This window comes from Equus asinus, chromosome 27 (genome assembly GCF_041296235.1).
Source record: "Equus asinus isolate D_3611 breed Donkey chromosome 27, EquAss-T2T_v2, whole genome shotgun sequence".
NCBI classification, from domain to species: Eukaryota; Metazoa; Chordata; class Mammalia; order Perissodactyla; family Equidae; genus Equus; species Equus asinus.
Genome location: NC_091816.1, coordinates 7,616,903 through 7,635,135, shown reverse-complemented (window position 1 = coordinate 7,635,135; position 18,233 = coordinate 7,616,903). Strand labels below are relative to the sequence as shown.

The 18,233-nt window shown below is 41.2% G+C and overlaps 1 protein-coding gene across 1 annotated transcript in view; it reads left to right on the top strand.

The window, feature by feature from the left end:
* Window positions 1–14,467, top strand: part of KCNU1 (potassium calcium-activated channel subfamily U member 1) — a 150,098-nt gene extending 135,631 nt beyond the window's left edge. The window contains 4 exon segments of the mRNA XM_070499718.1: window positions 1,589–1,728; window positions 9,030–9,224; window positions 11,236–11,360; window positions 13,859–14,467. Of these exon segments, the coding sequence (XP_070355819.1) occupies window positions 1,589–1,728; window positions 9,030–9,224; window positions 11,236–11,360; window positions 13,859–14,252 (854 nt within the window). The 3' untranslated portion in view covers window positions 14,253–14,467.
* The last annotated feature ends 3,766 nt before the right edge of the window (window positions 14,468–18,233 follow it).

Sequence of the window (18,233 nt, the reverse complement as noted above, 5' to 3'; positions counted from 1 at the left end):
TCTGACTGCCAGCACTTTGGTACAGAATGTACAGTGACCTACAGAAAAATAAGGAAAATAGCTAGCGAAGCTGAGGCTGCTAGTTCAGGATAACACAGCCAGATTTGGACAAGGGCTCCTGGGATAGGTGTGTGCATTGAGGGTTGGCAATGCGAGGAGAGGAAAGTGTGTGTACATAGGAAATGTGGGTTGATATTAGTCATACACTGCTCATCTTTTATAAAAATATGTAGTACTTAGAGGAAAATGATTCACTAATACCAGCAGTATATCATTTCCCCCAAAGTTAATAAGGAACAATTAAAGAATTAGGGAATAATCCAATCTTAGTCAGGAATGTATTCTGAGTTGTCTATCTAGTAGGTTTTTTTTTTTTTTGATCTGTAATGTGACTGTCAAGAACTGTGAAGGGTCTAAGACTTTGTGCTCCTTGCAAACTAAGAAGTTAACCTGCCACAGTTTCATGGATGCTGGCAGAGGACACAAGACCGCTGGGTCAGAAATAAAGAGCAGTTATTATTCACAGCAATAGCAGTAGCCAGAGTGTCACTGTTTTGTTCTGGTTGCCCAAGACCTCATTCCCACATGGTGGCATGAGAAGGGCCAGGTGATACCTGTACCCACCATGGATTGCTTTATAAGAGAGGTACCCAGAACTTAGGGAACCAGGATCTTTTATAGTGGGAAGTAAGCATGCCTTCTCTTTGCTCTGGTGGGAGATATTTCTATCTTCCAATGCTATTCTCTACACAAACACTTTTGAAGCAACAGACTTGGAACAAAGAAGATCAGTACCTCTGCCCACACTGCCAACAAAAACCAATTGCATTCCCTCAGAGGCCACCCACAAGGGTCTGAGTTTCAGCCTGGGGCCAATACAGATATGCTAATGGATAATTTGGCCACTGCTACATTGTCCTCAATTAGGATGATTCTCTGAGGCCTTGCTGCTCAAAGTGTAGAATATGAATCAGTAGCATCTGGAAGCTTGTTGGACGCTAGGATCTCAGGCCCTACCCTAGCTCGACCTGTGAATCAGAATCTGTGTTGTAAAAGAGCCTCAGGTGATTCATATGCACATTAAGTTTTGAGAGATACTACTTTAACTCCTTCTGGGCCTGGATAACTCTAGAAACCCAAATAAATACCAAGCCATGGTATGAAAAAAGACTATAACTGGGGTGATCACATGTTCTATTTATGCCTATTGTCCAGTGCCATCATTGAGAGTGCCTCCCCTTTACTTCCAAAAGTGTCCTTGTTTGAAAGACAAATTATATGCGGGTGACAATTAGGACACTTGCTTGGAGACACTGGGCTGGAGGCACAAAGATATCCCCTTGATGATGAAGGTACCCAGGAGGGATACATGTCTTTAGAGGAAGAAGATACTTGGAAAGACAAGAAAAGGTATTGAAGGAGAGGTAGATCCCACACTGACCCCAGAGTAGGCATCAAATCCTTTGATTAAGTGGTCACATTTTGCCCTGCCTTGTATGGTAGTCCTATATTTCTAAGCTTGTCTGCCTACCTTTGTTCTTTTTTCTTTTTTTTTCTTTTTTTTTTTTTGGCCTCTTTTGATTTGCAGAAAATCCTTCCAACATCCACTTTATTGAACAGCTTGGTGGAATGGAAGGAGATCTCTCTGGAACAAGCCTGCATCTCAGCACTTCCTTTGCCACAGGCACTGTCTTTTCCGGCAGCTTCTTGGATTCCCTCCTGGCCACAGTAAGTAGAGCTGAGCCAAGGAGCCCCCAGGACCAAGCCCCTTGCAGAGGGAGAACGGATGGCTTAGGGCTTGGGTAGATGATGATAATGCCTCACAATTCTAAGTTCTCTTTGATTTTCCAAGAAAGCTTATTCACATACATTATTCCATCTTTTCTCACAACCAGTGGACAAGGGAAGCAAAATTTTCACTTTCAAGATTAAAAACTCGAGGGTGTTAGAGCTGGAACACTTGATACCAGGATGAACGAGGGCATAAGTGGCAGAGAGACTGCCTTTCGGCTTCAGGTGCATCTCAGCAGATCAGGCCCTTTGGTGTCAGAGCTTAGGAAACACTGCCTTCTCTTCTCTCTAAAATATCCCCAACAGCTTACAGAGAAAGCAGCTGTAAAGGGACACTGGGTTTAAGGGAAAAGCTTTGGCCTTTGGTGGTGTAAGTTTTGTTCAGAGCAAAGTCAAATCTCTCTTCTCCTTGCCCCTCACTTGGGGTGCATGTTTGACCACCTGGTTGTTCTTTAGCTCTCAGCATCTCTTTGACCACAAAGCCGATCCCTTGTATCAACTACAGGATTTCTGTACATAGAACTAATTCATTGTATGAATACCTTTTGAGCACCTACTCTGTGCAGGGCACTGTGCTGGGGGCTGGGAAACAGCAGCAATGGAACAGACAAAAGTCTCTGCCCATGTGGAACTCATGCTGGTGGAGGAGATTGCCATAGACATGATAAGAAGGAGCATAGCAGGTATGTCAGACAGATAGAGGGATAAGGTGATGTGAGATAGGCAATGTAGGGTTTGGGGAAGGAGTTGCATGTTTCAATAATGCGGCCAGGGGAGGCAGCCCTGGGAAGGTGCTGTATGAGTCAAGTTCTGGGGGAGAGGAGAGCACATGCCATTCTGATCTTTGGGGAGGAAACACTGCAGGCAGAGGGAAGAAGGGCAGAGGTGGGAGCATGCCCAGTGTGTTCTGGGAATTTGACAAAGACACGCAAAATCTGAGTGTAGCCATTTGTGAATGGCTGCAAGAACTCCTCGAAAGGAAATCCTTGTAACCCGCTACCTCACAGACTCTTCCCACCTGGATTTTCAAAGGGAAAGGTTCCAACAAGGCTGAATATCAACATACAAATGCTTAAGTGCCCAAGGCTCTGAGCACAGTTTGATAAACTTGCTGCCTTCTGGAATTCCATGTAGAAGAGGCATCATTCCTGAATTGTATGGATGCTTCAAAAGTGCGGTGTGCACTTTTAGGGGAATGTGACTAGGACATGTGCATCACCCTCATGACTGAAGCTTCAATGTCATTTGGTCCTAAGGAGATTATGTTGCCCTGGGCTCTGCCCCTCTAAGCCTTTAGGGGTTGGGGGGATCTCACAAACTCATCGAGCTCTCAGGAAGATAATACCATATCAATGATAATTTAACATTAAACTGGTTGGTAGACTGTGGTTTTCCTAAAGGGTTAAGAAGCACTCAGCCTTGACTGAGCCATGGAGAGATGTACTGGAGGGAGTAAAGTAAGGTTGCTGTTCTGGGAAGGCGGCTCTGTCAAGGAAAGCGTGTTATCACCGTCTGTCACTTTAGGTCAATTATCTTGTCTGTGATTAATGACTGGAGTGTGAAGCAGGAGGTGACTTTTGATGAACTGGTCCTGTCTGCAGGATAAGTGTAGATGGGTTTAAGGTCCTAGTTCTCCTCAGAGATCCCTAGATAGGAGGCAGCTTTGTGCCTTAAATTAAACTTGAGCCTTAATTAAACTCTACTACCCACACAGGTAGGAATGAAGTCACAGGTTCTCTTTAGAGTTGGTGGGAAGAGCAGGATGGGCAGAGAAGGACTGATAGAACATAAACAAATACCAGTGAACACATCACATAAGCCAGCAGAGGAAACAGGAGCTTGGTTATAAGAGTCAGCTTCTGGGCCTCTCATCACTGGCCACATGAGTGTGACCTTGTGAGCTTGTGAGGAGTCCCCCTTCCTCCTAGGCTGCCTTTGGATATTGTATCAATGGGCTTCTCAGAGGGAGAGGACAATCTAATCCTGCTGGAAAATGAAATAAGCTAGGTGAAAACTCAGGAGTCTTCTGAGGCCCCATGATGAAGTCTGTGGGAGAGTGAACAAGCCACATGCTGTGGCCTGATATAGGGGAAGGGTTGTATGAGGACACAAGCCACACTGGACCATTAGCTTGTCCTTGAGGATTCCTGGTAAGTGCTTAGTTTAGGACGTGCACTTGGTCAACTGAAATGGCAATGGCGCTTTAGGGTAGAAAGCATCCTTTACGTTAAGGGGGCCGGCTGGGATCTTCACCCTCTAAATCTCTACCTAGTGGCCTTCTGCCCCAGCTTCTGATATATGGCACAGTGAAGCAAACACACTTTAATACTATTCAGAGCTTCAGCCTTAAATCTCCAGCCATGATGAGCTGAACTAGAACTTCAAAAATAATCAGAGAATATTTCCCACACTTATTCCCCTTCCCTCTGAGCCAGGTACAATTTGCTCGACTTGGCCTTCTCTGGGTGGGGATGACTTCCTAACATAGCAGCCACACAGAAAAAAAGAGCCCAAGGGTCAGGCCTTAGCCCCTAATTCCATTGTCCTCCCTCTTCTGAGTGCCTTTTGATCTTGGCTGGTCTCCTGACCATGTGGCAATGAGAGCAGGAGCCTCAGAGAGAAAGAGAACATTTATCCTTTTGCACTAAAAACATTTGGGGCCACTGTGGTGCCTCCAGAATATGTTCTCCCACACTCCATTTTATTCTCCACACATATTAGAGCATCTCCTTGTAGAAAAGTGTGGGAGGAAGGCAAAATACCCCTCTCCCCTTAAAGTTAGGATGACAGTTATGGGCCCCAGGGTATCTCACCCTCTAGCAAACTCCCATGGTGGACACCACTAATGATCACAGTCTCGTGCCTTCAGCTCATACCTGTAAGTCTTTCCCAACACAGACCTTAAGGCAACTTCTTCTAAGTTTTATCATTGAGATAATATTAATAATTTGAGCAATATCTGCGATAGGAACAGTAATAGCAGCATCTCTCAGGTGCTTATGTTGTGCCAGGGTCTTTGCTAAGCACGTTACCTACATCACCTTGTGTAATTCGTCTGTCAATCCAATTAAAAGAATACAATTATTAGCCTCATTTTACAGATGAAGAATCTGAAGCTTAGAGAGGTAAATAATATGCCAAAGAGATGATGAGTTGGTGTTCAGACTCAAATTCATCTGATTCCAGATTCAGAAGTTACTACTACAATCCGCTGCCACTCCAGAAGTCTTGTTCTGTTATTAGATGTATCCTTTCAATACACTGACGTTTTGCTTAGAGGAGTCCATCTTCCAGAGTGCTCAGGAGTTGCTGAGGAGACAGGCAGGGAGAAGGAGACCCCACTGTACCCACCCACACCTTCCCTCATCAGAACAACTCTACTTTCATCTGTGTTGTATATGAATCTCCCATGTAAGGATTTCTGTTGTTAAGAAGACTTTGAAAACCACTCCCTAGAAGTTAGAATATATGACAAACAGAGAGGCATAAAATTAGACCCAGAGGCCTGTTCTCCTCTATTCTGAGACCGGTTTCTGGGTTCCCATGAGGAGTCCTGCACGGAGGATGGGAGTCAGCCATTCTGGCACATTTTGCATGTGCCATCATTTCCCTCCCCAAAGAACATCCTCCAGGTTTTACTCTTCCAATCTGCCGCCCAGCATAACGCACCACAAGATCTGTTTCCCGTTGTTGCACAGACTTATAACTAGAATCAAATGTTTGTTTCCCTGACACCTATCCTACCCAGAAGGGCGAGGCTAAAAACAGACACGTTCACAACTGACTCCCTCAGGAAAAGGGGCTAATGCCTCAGCAGTTTCTGAAACAAGATGAGATCACCAGTCTTGGCTCCAGTCATGGCGAACTGTATTTCCAACCTGATATTTAGGGCCCTCTCTCTTCTCATGTGTGCTCAGAAGAATTCACGGTACCTCTCCACCCGTCCTCCAAGTAATCTTCAGAAACACGTGGGAGAATGAACGTGCAAGTCCTGAGTATCGGGCTGTGAACTTGTCGCTGTGGAGAAATACTGGTTTTGTTTTAGATTTTCATGTATTTTTTTTTTCATTATATCCCCTGATACATTTGTGATTTTTTTCAGTATAAAATAATGGGTTTCTCCTCCAAATCTCCTGATATGGTTGGCACTCTGGCTTCAAGTATCCTGTGGTATACTACCGTAAACTTCCACCCCTGTTAGAGAAACATGCCTAGGAGGTATAATTCGGATTCACTTCTAATGCTCTATCAGTTCAGTGCTACCAAAATTAAAATATGGAGAAGTACTCAGGCCCACAAGTAGGGCTTCCATATGGTTTTACAAGAATAGAACTTCATAACTGGGTGTGAACTTAGGGGCAATTTCCTTTACTTTTAAGGAACTTGAGGCCCACAAATGTTTCATGATATTCTCGAGGTCACTCAGCTGGTTAGTTGCAGTTCTCTTCCCACATAGCCTCATTCTCAATTAGATGTATTTCTCTAAGAATGTTTGGTCTTAAGTCCTTTTGAGATGCTCAGAATAAAAAGCAGCAAGTGGCCAGGATGTTAATATCTTTATTATTAAGTAATATTGTAGATTGTGAGAGAGATCTCAGGCTTCCTCGCAGATCAAAGTTAAAACAGTTAGGGCTCCCACGTTTTCTAACAGTGGAAGTCCAAATTCTAGTAAATCTGATTATATTAGAAACACTACCAAGTTGAGAAGTCTTAAAATATTTCAAGCACATTTCAACTTTCGTATTTTCTTAAGAAAGAAAAAAAGGAAGGAAAAAAGAGACCCATAAGCCCAATACCACAGAACTCCGAATCATAAGAATATGAGATGAGCTCACAAAGGGTGACATGTAAATCCCTTTATTTTCCCCAGTATAGAATTGCAATCCTTTTGATGTCAAAACTGAAGAAATGATATATTCAAAAGCTAAGCCTCTCTCAGTTAAATATGTAAAGTACCTGTTTTCATAGAGCCGTGGACACCAGGATAACCCTGGAATTTACACCTTGTCTTTAATCAGTGGGGAATTATTCTAACAGCATTATGTTTGATCACTCTACACTACGGCCACTTGTTCTTAAACGGATTGTGGCTCGACCTGGATTTACAGCCTCCCTTCCCTCCTGGATTTCAGGGAGCCAATTCCACAATACCCTTCTGGGTGGTGGCGGGACGGAACAGGGAAGAAATGTGAGGAGGACGCTGTCACTCAGGTGATTCCCTCAGTCTGGACATTAAAGTGGAGAAGGCATTTGAAGTCATCTTTTAATCTGAAAAGTATTATAGAAGCTCTTTTCCTTTTATTTTCTCTCAATTTATGTAGATTATATTATTTCCTAGGTTACCTTTTTCCAATGGCCCCTACATTTTATTAGCAATATTTATTTGTTAAAAATCAACTGCTAATTGCAGTTCTTACAGCTTTTAAATGCACTCCTTGTTCAAGGCACTCTCGAGGACATGACTGTTAAGAAGACAAAGTCTGTCCTCTGAAAGAGCATATAATTTAAGGAAGTGTTGCTCAGAGTGTGATCTGAGGACCACCAGTGTCAGAACCACCAGAGGTACCCTTTAAATTCTGACCCAGTAGATCTGGGATCCCAGAAACCTGCACTCTTGAATATCACTCTAAGTGATCCAGATACATAAGAACTAATGTTGAAAAGAGTGGAGTTTAATAATGTTTGCTCTGTATCTCATTTAATCCTGCAAACAACACTCAAAGGTAGGTATTATCACGTCAGCTTTAAAGATCATAAAACTGTTGCCGAGAAACAATACATGAATTGTCCAGAGGTATTCAGCTAGGACATGCCAGTCCAAGAACCAAACTCAGATGTGTTTCAGATAAACCACTAACTATAAAATACGGAAGAATGAAATAGAGTAAAAGCCAGTGACCATGGGATCACAAAGAAAAAAAAACTTCGTTCTGATGAGGAAGCCAGCAAAGTGTTCGCCAAGTTGATGAGAGATGAACCAGATGTTCCAAAGCAAAGGCTTGAAAGAGTAAACGTATAGCTTGAGCGATTACAGATAGACTATTGTGCACTGGGGGACCATTCATGGGGGAGAGAAGCTTGGTTTTACAGCAGGGGTATGACACTAAAGGTTTGGAGAAGTGGATGGGGTGATCTGATTTGTGTTTCTAGAGAATCTCTCTGGAAGCATTTTGCACAATGGATTGCAAATGAGAGGAAAAACAAGGAAGACTAGTAAAGAGGGGTCTTATCATAATCTAGGCTTCAGAAGATGTTTCCGAATTTGAGAGTAAAGTGAATGGCAAAATTTCTAGAATAATAACAATTGAAGTCATGCTTATATATTTATAATGAAAACAAGATTTTTGATTTTTATATAGATGATATATAAACATATAAATTGTCATGTCTACTGTTAAAAGTTGAATTTAGATAAAACAAAGGGTAGAAAATTTTGAAAATTATGTATTTAATAGATTTGAGAAAACCTAATGGGTAATATATTACAATGCTAATTACGTATATGTCAATGCCTAGTTTACACTGAAAGTGGTAGGGATCCTTTGGAAAAGGAGTTTAAGAAAATGGCTAGGATTATGCAGACTCAGGGTAGTTTAAAAATAAAAGTTGGCCCGCGTGTCTTCCTCTGGTTTCATTTTGCTGCCAACAATTCTAAAATTCCATTTATTTATTCAACACCTACAATTTGTGAAGTGTACCATAAGAGCTATGGAAGATCTAAATATTAATAAGACCTAAGTCAATCTTTGTCCTCAAGTGGGTCACATTCAAAAGGAATACAAGGAAATTCACATCCAGAAGATATAAGTATAGATGACAATAATACTATCAGTAGTCCCCTAAGGAAAAATCTATCCAAGTCTCACTAAACACATATTTTTAAATATATGTTGATGATTATTAGGCTATCCATGGTCCGACCTGTTCTTCAGGTGATTTTTGGAAGAGGGGACATCCTTGGTGTCAGTATCATTACTCATTTTCTCCTTCTGCTACAGTGTAAGCCCTGAGGGAGCAGGAACTGGGTAAGTGTTATTTTCTCTGCATAGCACCTAACCCAGTGCCCTTCCCAAACTGCCAACTTTTAGCTAATTTTAATAATGGTAATGAGAGACACTGCTTTACACCATCAGGTCCATTTCAAACAGTGATGTCCACGAAATCTCCAAGTCTGTATACTTCCACCATTTCCGTATTGGCTCTTCTGACTTTGCACATGGCTTGTCCTTGCTTTCCAGGCCTTCTACAATTACCATGTCCTGGAATTACTTCAGATGCTGGTAACAGGAGGGATAAGTTCTCAGCTGGAACATCATTTGGACAAGGATAAGTTCTCTGGGGTGCCCAAGAGCTACTCTACAATTTTGTCTGGCACAACACGTTGTAAACTGGGGCTTCTGTCCTTAAATCAAACCATTTTGTCAGACGTTCAAGTGAGTCTACTCTTATAAGAGAGTTTCCCACTTCCTTACTTCTCTGAGTTTCTGAAAATGATCCAGACTGTTTGAGTTTGTAGATGGCCTGTAGCACAGAAATAATGATGCTAAAAACAAATTCATACAACCTTGTATTCAGAGAGTATTTTACAATTTACAGTGCATTTTAATGTGTTATATTTACTTTTTACAACAATTCCGGGAGATAGATAAAGCTGTTGTTATTATCCCCATCTTCCAGATAAAAAAATCCAAGTCTGCAGGAAGCATCAGGGGCTCCAATAACTTTATACCTTGACAAGGGTGTTAATAATAATTGTAATAGCTAATATTTACTGAGCATTTCCCCTGTGCCTGTCTGCGTTGGTTTTCTTCACTTAATCTGTCCAAGCATTTGCATTATTAATTTCATTGAACCGATCAAGAAGCTGAGACCCAGGGAAACAATACTTACCTGAGACCACACCGTCTCCCAGTGGCAAAGCAAGGGTCCCTCTAAGGCAGCCTGAGCCAGGGTCTGCCCACTCCGCCTACACCTGAACTGCTAAAGAAGTCTGATTGGGTCAGCTGAAATCAGCAGAAGGATTCTGTGTTAGAGTCCAAGAACGTGACTGGGCTAGCCAGTGGAAAATGCTTGTTTCCTTAGTCCACTGAGCTAGTGAACAGCAGATTCCAGCAAGGGAGAAGATAAAAATTCTGGCAAATTCCAATGGGGCATCCAGGTACGCGGGGATCAGATTAACATCCAGTCTGGGAATGAGTAATCTACATATCGGTTAGATTGGTGCATTTGGGTTTAGTTTTTTTTTTGCATGAAGATTAGCCCCGAACTAACATCTGCTGCCAATCCTCCTCTTTTTGTTGAGGAAGATTGGCCATGAGCTAACATCTGTGCCCATCTTCCTCTATTTTATATGTGGGACACCTGCCACAGCATGGCTTGATAAGTGGTGCATAAGTCTGCACCCAGGATCCAAACCAGTGAACACGAGCTGCAGAAGCAAAGCACATGAACTTAACCACTGCGCCACTGGGCGGCCCCTGGTTTAGTTTTGATTGACACTGCATTCGGCTATCCAGTGTTATTGTCAGGGGCAGGGCTTTATAAAGAAACATCTTTTGTTAGTTCAGAGGACATCAGCAGAGCCCCTTTCACAAACAGCGGACTCTTCTGGCCTCTGGGCCTGGTGTGTCTTGACAGATACTGCCAAAAAGGGCAAGCCCCATGCTCTGTGCCTCTGAGTTCCAGATGCAAACAACATTCCAAAGTTCCCTCAGTCTGGTCTGTCCGTTGCCGGTCTGTGGCCTGGCGCTCCTCACCTAAGGTTGACTTGTGAGTCATTATAAGCTCAAGACAACTGCTGCTGGCAACTTCCTGTTGGTATCAGAGGTGACAGTGGATTGCTCAACACTCCTCTCCTTCCTTTCTCCGTTTATGTCTTGTCCTCACTTTGTTCTTTACTCTGAGGAAGCACAGAGGTGAACAAACTATTGCCTTTTGACTTCACTCAATCCATTCGCCTCTGCTTTTGAACCTGTCATCTCCCGGTAGTGCCTTGTTGGCTCTAGCCTGAGAGCGAGGTCCAGACGAGTGCTTGGGGCTGTAATCTGTTTTAGAGTGGGATAAGAAGATCACTTCCTGGACGTCACCTAACATCCCAACTCATTATCTACCTTGAAAACTGAATTTTCCAAGCTGTTGCTCATTGTTACTTCTTAATGGTTACCAAAACAGCAGTAGTAATAAAAATGAGCATAACAATGTGCCACATCATACCCACAAGGCTCTTGGAAGACCAGAGTGATAAAAACAAACACTGGGATTAGATGCCCAAAACTAATCATAAACTTGATTTCCAAGGCACTTGACACAACCACCATGCAGTTATTAGGAAATGACTTTTGGGTCTTGCAAACTTCTACTACAAGTAAAGGCAAATGATAGTAAGTGCTTTCCATTGCTACATTCAAGTGCCAACAGACACATGTTTTTGTCTTCTCTCCCCAGCCAAGAAAGACCTTTGGGCAGTTGTTCTGTGGCTCATTAGATAGTATTGGAATCCTGTGCCTTGGCTTATACCGCATGATGGATGAAGAGGAGCGCAACCCGGAACGCAAAAGGGGAGTACACTAGTTTGGGAAGTGGTAGCTGTCCATCCAGGCATGAGAGCGAAAGTTACTGTATTCAATGTGAAACAGAAGTCCAGAGCTCAGGGTCCACAGTTTCAAAGAAGGGTACAGGGGAAGCAGATAACAATGTAGGAATAAGAAGGATAGGTATAAATAACGTGAATGAACCCCTATGGTCAGGGTTCAATTAGTATTGGCCATATAAGAAGAAAGGTATCTGTCCCCAATGGAAATTGAAATGTAGACCCAGATTTTAAATCGGAGTTCTTTTGTAACTTACCCCTCATCCATATCTACACAACTTTTTAAAGCTGAAAGCCACTGACCACATTGGAAAGATTGTATTCTGCTGGACTCATTGCTAAATATTTACTGAGTGTCTCTTTTCTAGCCACTGTGCTTTGTACATATAAATTAGGTGGGTGATATACTCAGATTTCAGTTTAAAGAATGATCAGTCTGACAGCAGTTTAGGGGAAGATAGAGGAAATGTATGTAGAGGCCAGGAAGAGAAAAGAGAGAGTGCATTCTAAAGACAACAGTAATGTCAGTCCAAACTAAGATTCTCACAGTGGAGATGGGCAGGACTCTGTAGAGAAAGAGAAATTAAAAATAATAGAGTGGAAATAGATTGATGGAAACTTGTTCCAGGAGAAAGGGGAAGGAAGCCAAATTACTCAAAGTGGGGTAGTCTTGAATAGAAAGAAAGACAGTTCTCTGCTCATAGCAGAAAAGAATGGGTGCCAAGGCAGATATAGCTATAGGTGAGGGGAGTGCCTATGGGAATTTTTATGTAACCCTAGAATTTCTCAGTGAGGTACAGACACAGCTATTTCTGAGAGATAAGATGGAGGAAGTATTATAAGGAGTTGAGAAAGAGGTAAAAGTTTAGATTAACTACTGAGGAACAGAAGAAGAGGCTTATTGCAGACTTGTAGAAACAATACTACACTGTAAAGTGAAAGGACAAAGGATTGGAAATCCTGATGAAGTTAAAGAGTAGATGTACTCAGAGTACAGGAATGAGAGAGAAGGAATGATGGGAAGTTGTAGTCAGAGAGTGATTTATTGAAGCATAAGATTTGGGAGATGTCAGGAAATTACAGCATCCAGCATCTTGCCAGGAAAGTGGATTGGAGATAAAGATCACTGAGGAGTTGAAATTAAAGAAATGTGTCTGGATATTGGAATTGTAAACCACATACACACTGCAGGCACATAAGAGGATGGTGGCACTAGAGTTTGAAAGAAAAAGTGTTGCAAGTGCCAAAGGCCCAAATAAATAAGAAGGTCTATAGATGCCACTGATGAATGAAGAGGGAGGAGGATATGGCTGTACAGCATTAACCACAAAGATGGTGGAGGAGGAATGATGTTCTGGAAGCAGCATTGGGAAGCATGAGTGATATCAATCTCTTGCTCTCTCTCTCTGCCTGGACTCCATCCCTTTCTCCAACACCTCTGGAAAACCTATGGAACATGGTAATTGGGAGAATATACACCCATATTTGAGAGGACATCAGGGAAGGAAATGATGTTTCTGTCTTAAAGGGAGTCTGTGATTATAGTAGATCTTATTTAGAATATCATGGAGGTGACAGGACACTCAGTGGGAAAGATGAAAGCAGGAAGATTATTCAGTGAAAGAAGGTCAATGGTGCGTGGAGCTGGGTGTTTTGGAAAGAAGAGGTGGTCATTTGGGGCAGCAATGAAGACATGTAGGATGAAAGTCAGGAAAGGTTATCCTGCTTCAGTGTTCTGACATCAACACTGGTGTATTAGTTCATTTAACTCATGTGTATGGAGGGTTTGCTGTGTGCCTGATATTGTGCTAAGGCATCCTGCCTTCCTACAGTCTTTCCATGCAGCTCCAGGCTCTGGGTGTTCTTTAAGACTCATTGACATTCACTCTTTGCTTACCAGTCAAGGTTTCAAATAGAACTTTGGTATAATTGTTTTTTCTTTTCTTCATTGGCCACACTACATTCTGAGTGAAAGTTGGTGGCAGAAGCATTTAGGTAGGTATAAGCTAGGGTGGAAATATCTGGAGTGCATGTAATCTTCCAGTTTTGACAAAGCTTGGCTAAGTGCCCAGCATGTGCCAATGAATTCATTAGTATGGACATTAAAAGCAGAGAAACCTGGAGTCAGAAAGGCCGTTAGAGATCGATCAGGCCAAACTCCAGTCCTAACCGTCTCCCATGAAAATGTTGAGAAAAGCAAGACCCAGAGAAGGGAGATGCCATGCCCAGAGTCAGAGATGGTTGGGTTCAGAGGCGGGGATGAAAACTAGTCTTCCAGTTCCTAGTCTGGGACTTCTCCTGTTGCACTATTGTGCCAGAGATATTTACTATTCATCAGAGACCAATGAAGCAAACGAAGCAAAACAAAAGCATTTCGTCTTTTGGTCTAGCAAAATGAACTTATTATTTTGGCCATTGCCTGTAGCCACATTGTCCCAGCTGCAGAGGCTCAGAACTCATCTCTGGCTTTTCTTACAGGTTTGTGATTATCCGGCCAGCCAATGATTTTAAGCTGCTGCCCTCGGATCTTGTGTTTTGTGCCATCCCTTTCAGCACTTCTTGTTGCAAACAGAATAGTAGTTCATCTCAACTTCCCTGTGAAATTATAAATCTAGCACCACTGACATCAAAGACACTTATAGACGTAAATAAGCCTCCTACAGTTAATCCAGTTAACCAGACTACAACACAACCATTAGTTCATTCTTTGGAGTCCAAAATTATCCCTGTTAGTGATTCTAAGCAACCTGTATTGACCCAGAATGGTAGCCTGTCATCCCAGATACATCTGGGCAAAACTGTGGAAGAAAATGGAGAGGAAAACATGAAGGAAATCTCAAAGAATGCCTTTGCAAATTCAAAGTCACGCTAGAATTGTTGATATTCTCTACAATCTCCTAGCTCGCTACTTACAAAGTATCTGCAGAGATAATGAATTTGAACAGGGAAAATAAAAATGGATTCATGCCATTTTTGTGCCCATTACTTAGTGGTTGGCCAGCAAGCCCACACTGTTTTGGAAGAGACAAAAGTCTGATCTAATCTCACTGGATCTTGTGTGATAAATAAAGAAATAGCTGATAAACACCTCTGTCAGGAAAGTTCATCACTCTGTGTCTCTGAAGCAGAAAGCATGTTAGCTTGAGCTGTGTTAAAGATGTTCTTCAGTACTGATTGGGTTTCTCCAGTCAGGGAATATAAGTAATCAAGATAAAAAGTGAGAAGGACTTAGACACAGGAGATAAGACATGAAAAGCGCCAAAATCAAGAATCTTATACTCTTTATCCTCAAACAGGCAAATAGTAAACTAGTATATTATCTCCTTCTCTTTTTTCTCATACTTTTCCTTTCTTCATCTCTTTCTATAGGAGGTGAGAAATACTAGATAGGGAGATGCTGGTTTGAATTGAAAACAAATTTATGTATAACTAAGACCTGGGAGTATGCCTGGCGCAACAAAGAATGTGCGAGTCTCCTGGGATGGGGTGCCTGGGTGACGTCAGGGGGATCAAAATATATAACTTTCCAAATTCTCTAATTCAAGAATAAAGACATCATTTCATAAAAGGTATAATACATTTCCCCATTTTCCAAAAAGAACTTTATATTTAATTAAGTCATTTCATCTGGGCCTTTCTCTGTTAACTTGGTAAAGTTCAGCACATCCAGGAAGTATTTCCCATTTGGTGGCCTTATAATGGTGAACTTTGTAAGCAATGCCTTTTTGTGTTGTAGATACAAATAGGTAGAAGGGAAGAGCAAAGAAAATAATAAACTGTAGTTCTCAGAAATTGTTTTACATAACGTTTATGATATCCTTGACATTTTAACAACATCTTTGCTGATTTGTTATTATTACCTCCATTTTACAAAGTAAGATCTATGTGACAAATAAAGTTGCCAGATAAAATAAAAAATATCCAGGGGCTGGCCCCGTGGCTGAGTGGTTAAGTTCACGTGCTCTGCTTCGGTGGCCCAGGGTTTCGCCAGTTCAGATCCTGGGTGCAAACATGGCAACGTTCATCAGGCCATGCTGAGGCGGCATCCCACATGCCACAACCAGAAGGACCCACAGCTATAAATACACAACTTTGTACCAGAGGGCTTTGGGAGAAAAAGGAAAAAATAAAATCTTAAAAAAATAACATAATTAAAATAACTAACAAATAAAAAATATCCAGTTAAATTTCAATTTCAGATAAATAACAAATAAGTTTTTAGGACAAGTGTGTCCAAATTATTGCACTTAGCTAGGAATTGATCAAATCAACTTTTAAACCTCTTTTATTTCACTCCAGCATGTATAGATATTATGCCTCCAAGCTCAAAAATAAAAGAAATGAAACAAAACTAAAAGAAAAACAAAAATATTCATCTACAGGAAATAAAATTTTGTATAAGTTAAGCTTTGGTTGTAATGAAATCAACTCAATCTATGCGGAAAAAAGAGCAATTGTAAGAAAGTTGTCAGAAACCAAGGAAATATTTTTCTCTTTTGTAAGCTTCCTAAGTCTTCTTCATCTTTCTCTTTTTACAGAGTGACTTTCTTTGTTTTTCCATATACATGGCAAAATACATTTTTGTGCAATTCCAAATTTATAGGTAGAGTTATAGGCACATCGAAGATTTAACTGGCCTGTTTCTGAATCGCAAATCCTAATTTCTAAAGGAAAGTATGTCGTATGCTCATCAGCCAACAATGGCTGAGAAGTAGGCGCCTCTGAACAGAGGATTTGTCCTCAGGAAAGGAAGGGAAGATGTTCAGGGTCTGGGAAGACATTCCACCAAACATCTACTGCAAAGACAGTATCATTTCTTCTCTCCATTCCCCAGGCCATTTTATGCACATAGCAGGTTTAGTAGAAACAAAATATTCCTGAGAAAAGAAATATGGACTGGTCATATGTGTATTCAACATCCATAAATCTAATGCTGTACACTTATTGATCAATCTGTTTAGCATCTGAACCTCAGTTCTCTGGAGTAAAAGCTTTTTCCACAAATTATCCCATTTCTACCACAACAGAGGAATGTGAACGAAAAATTCTTCAGTATTTTAGGATAATGGGTACCAGAAATATGGCTAAAGAAAGATTGAGGTATATGCAACTATAGTCAATGTGTGAGTATTCATACTGCCAGTCTTGATAAACAAAATTGGCAGAATACCCTAGACTCATGTTCCAAGTGATGCCATAACTCCAGAACCAAACCCTTTACCTATAGATGGCAACATTTTTTTTTCCTGAGGAAGATTATCCCTGAGCTAACATCCACCACCGATCCTCCTTTTTTTGCTGAGGAAGATTGGCCCTGAACTAACATCTGTGCCCATCTTCCTCTACTTTATATGTGGGATGCCTGCCACAGCATGGCTTGATAAGTGGTGGATAGGTCTGTACTTGGGATCTGAACTGGCAAACCCCAGGCCGCTGAAGTGGAGCATGCGAACTTAACCACTGCACCACGGGACCAGCCTCACATGGCAACATTTTAATACATGTCCTTTGGCAGTATAATGGATACTTAATTCATAATGATTGTTATTAATAGAAAATTAAATTTTTAATTAATTAAGGTTTTAATTCTTATTCATAGAAGAACTGATATGAAGACGAGAAAACAAAAAGGAAACTTAATAGTTCACAAACAATATGTGGACCAGGAGCTTTTAAGATTTTTTGAGCCTTTGACCCTTTTGAAATTTGGATGAAAGCTGCAGGCTTCCTCTCCAGAAAAATTAATATATGCGTGTATTCCACATAATTCATCAATGTGGGAGGAAGCTCATGGATCACTTTTTGTCTAGTCTATCTATCATCTTCCCAAATCCCTGATATAGACCTTCTGTAACCAGTGGCATGGTCCCCAGAAAGAACATAGGGCAGAAGAGCAGGGATATCTCATAAAACATTTGTGGTATCGAGCAAGTTCTCAAAGCTTTCTCAGTTATGTTCCCAGCTTTTTTACTTTGTGTAAAAACAGAAAGTTGAACTAGAAGGTTTTGAACATTACTTCCATATTCATTCATTGAACACATATTTATTCACTATCTACTGTGTGTCAGACACTGTCTAGATACTGAGGATACAGCAATTGCCAAGACAAAGTTGCTTTCCCCATGGAGCATGAACTCTATTTGGAGGAGGCAGAAAATAAAAGAATAAATAAATTAACAAGATAATTACAGATTGTGTCCAACACTGTGAAGGAAATAAACATGTTGATGTGGTGGTCAGGGACCACGGAAGGGTAGAAAGGATCTTGTGGGAAAACTGTTTAGGAAGAGGAACTTGATATGTTCAAGAAAAAAACACAAGCTGGTGTGGTTAGAGCATAATGAATAACCCAGAGGAAGAGTCACATGAGATGAGATTGGGAAAATAGGCAGGACCTGATTAAGAGAGACTCTGTAAACCATGAGAAACAGATTACATTTTATTTTAAGTGCAATGAGAAGCTCTTTAACAGTTTTAAACAGTGGAATAAGATGTTGTCATTTATATTTTCAGAGATGACTCTGGCACTTAGGTTTCAGTAGTATGAATAATCAAATTCAAGTGAATTCTCTTCCTCTTACAAACACTCAGAAATGCTAGGTAAATTATAACAAAAGAATTTTTAAATGTACAGAAGCTCTTAAAAGAAATGGAAACTTCCAACCAGAAGCAAGAGGGAGGTTATAGCCAGAGATGGTGTCTGTGAGAGATATAGGAGTCATAAATAGGACTGTTTGGTCAGAGACCACATAGTGTCATATGGAGATTGGAGATGTAGATGAGAACAGAGACTCAATTTAACCATCACCTTGGAAGGACCAGCCCATCTGTGTAAGAGGTGATAAAAAGACTC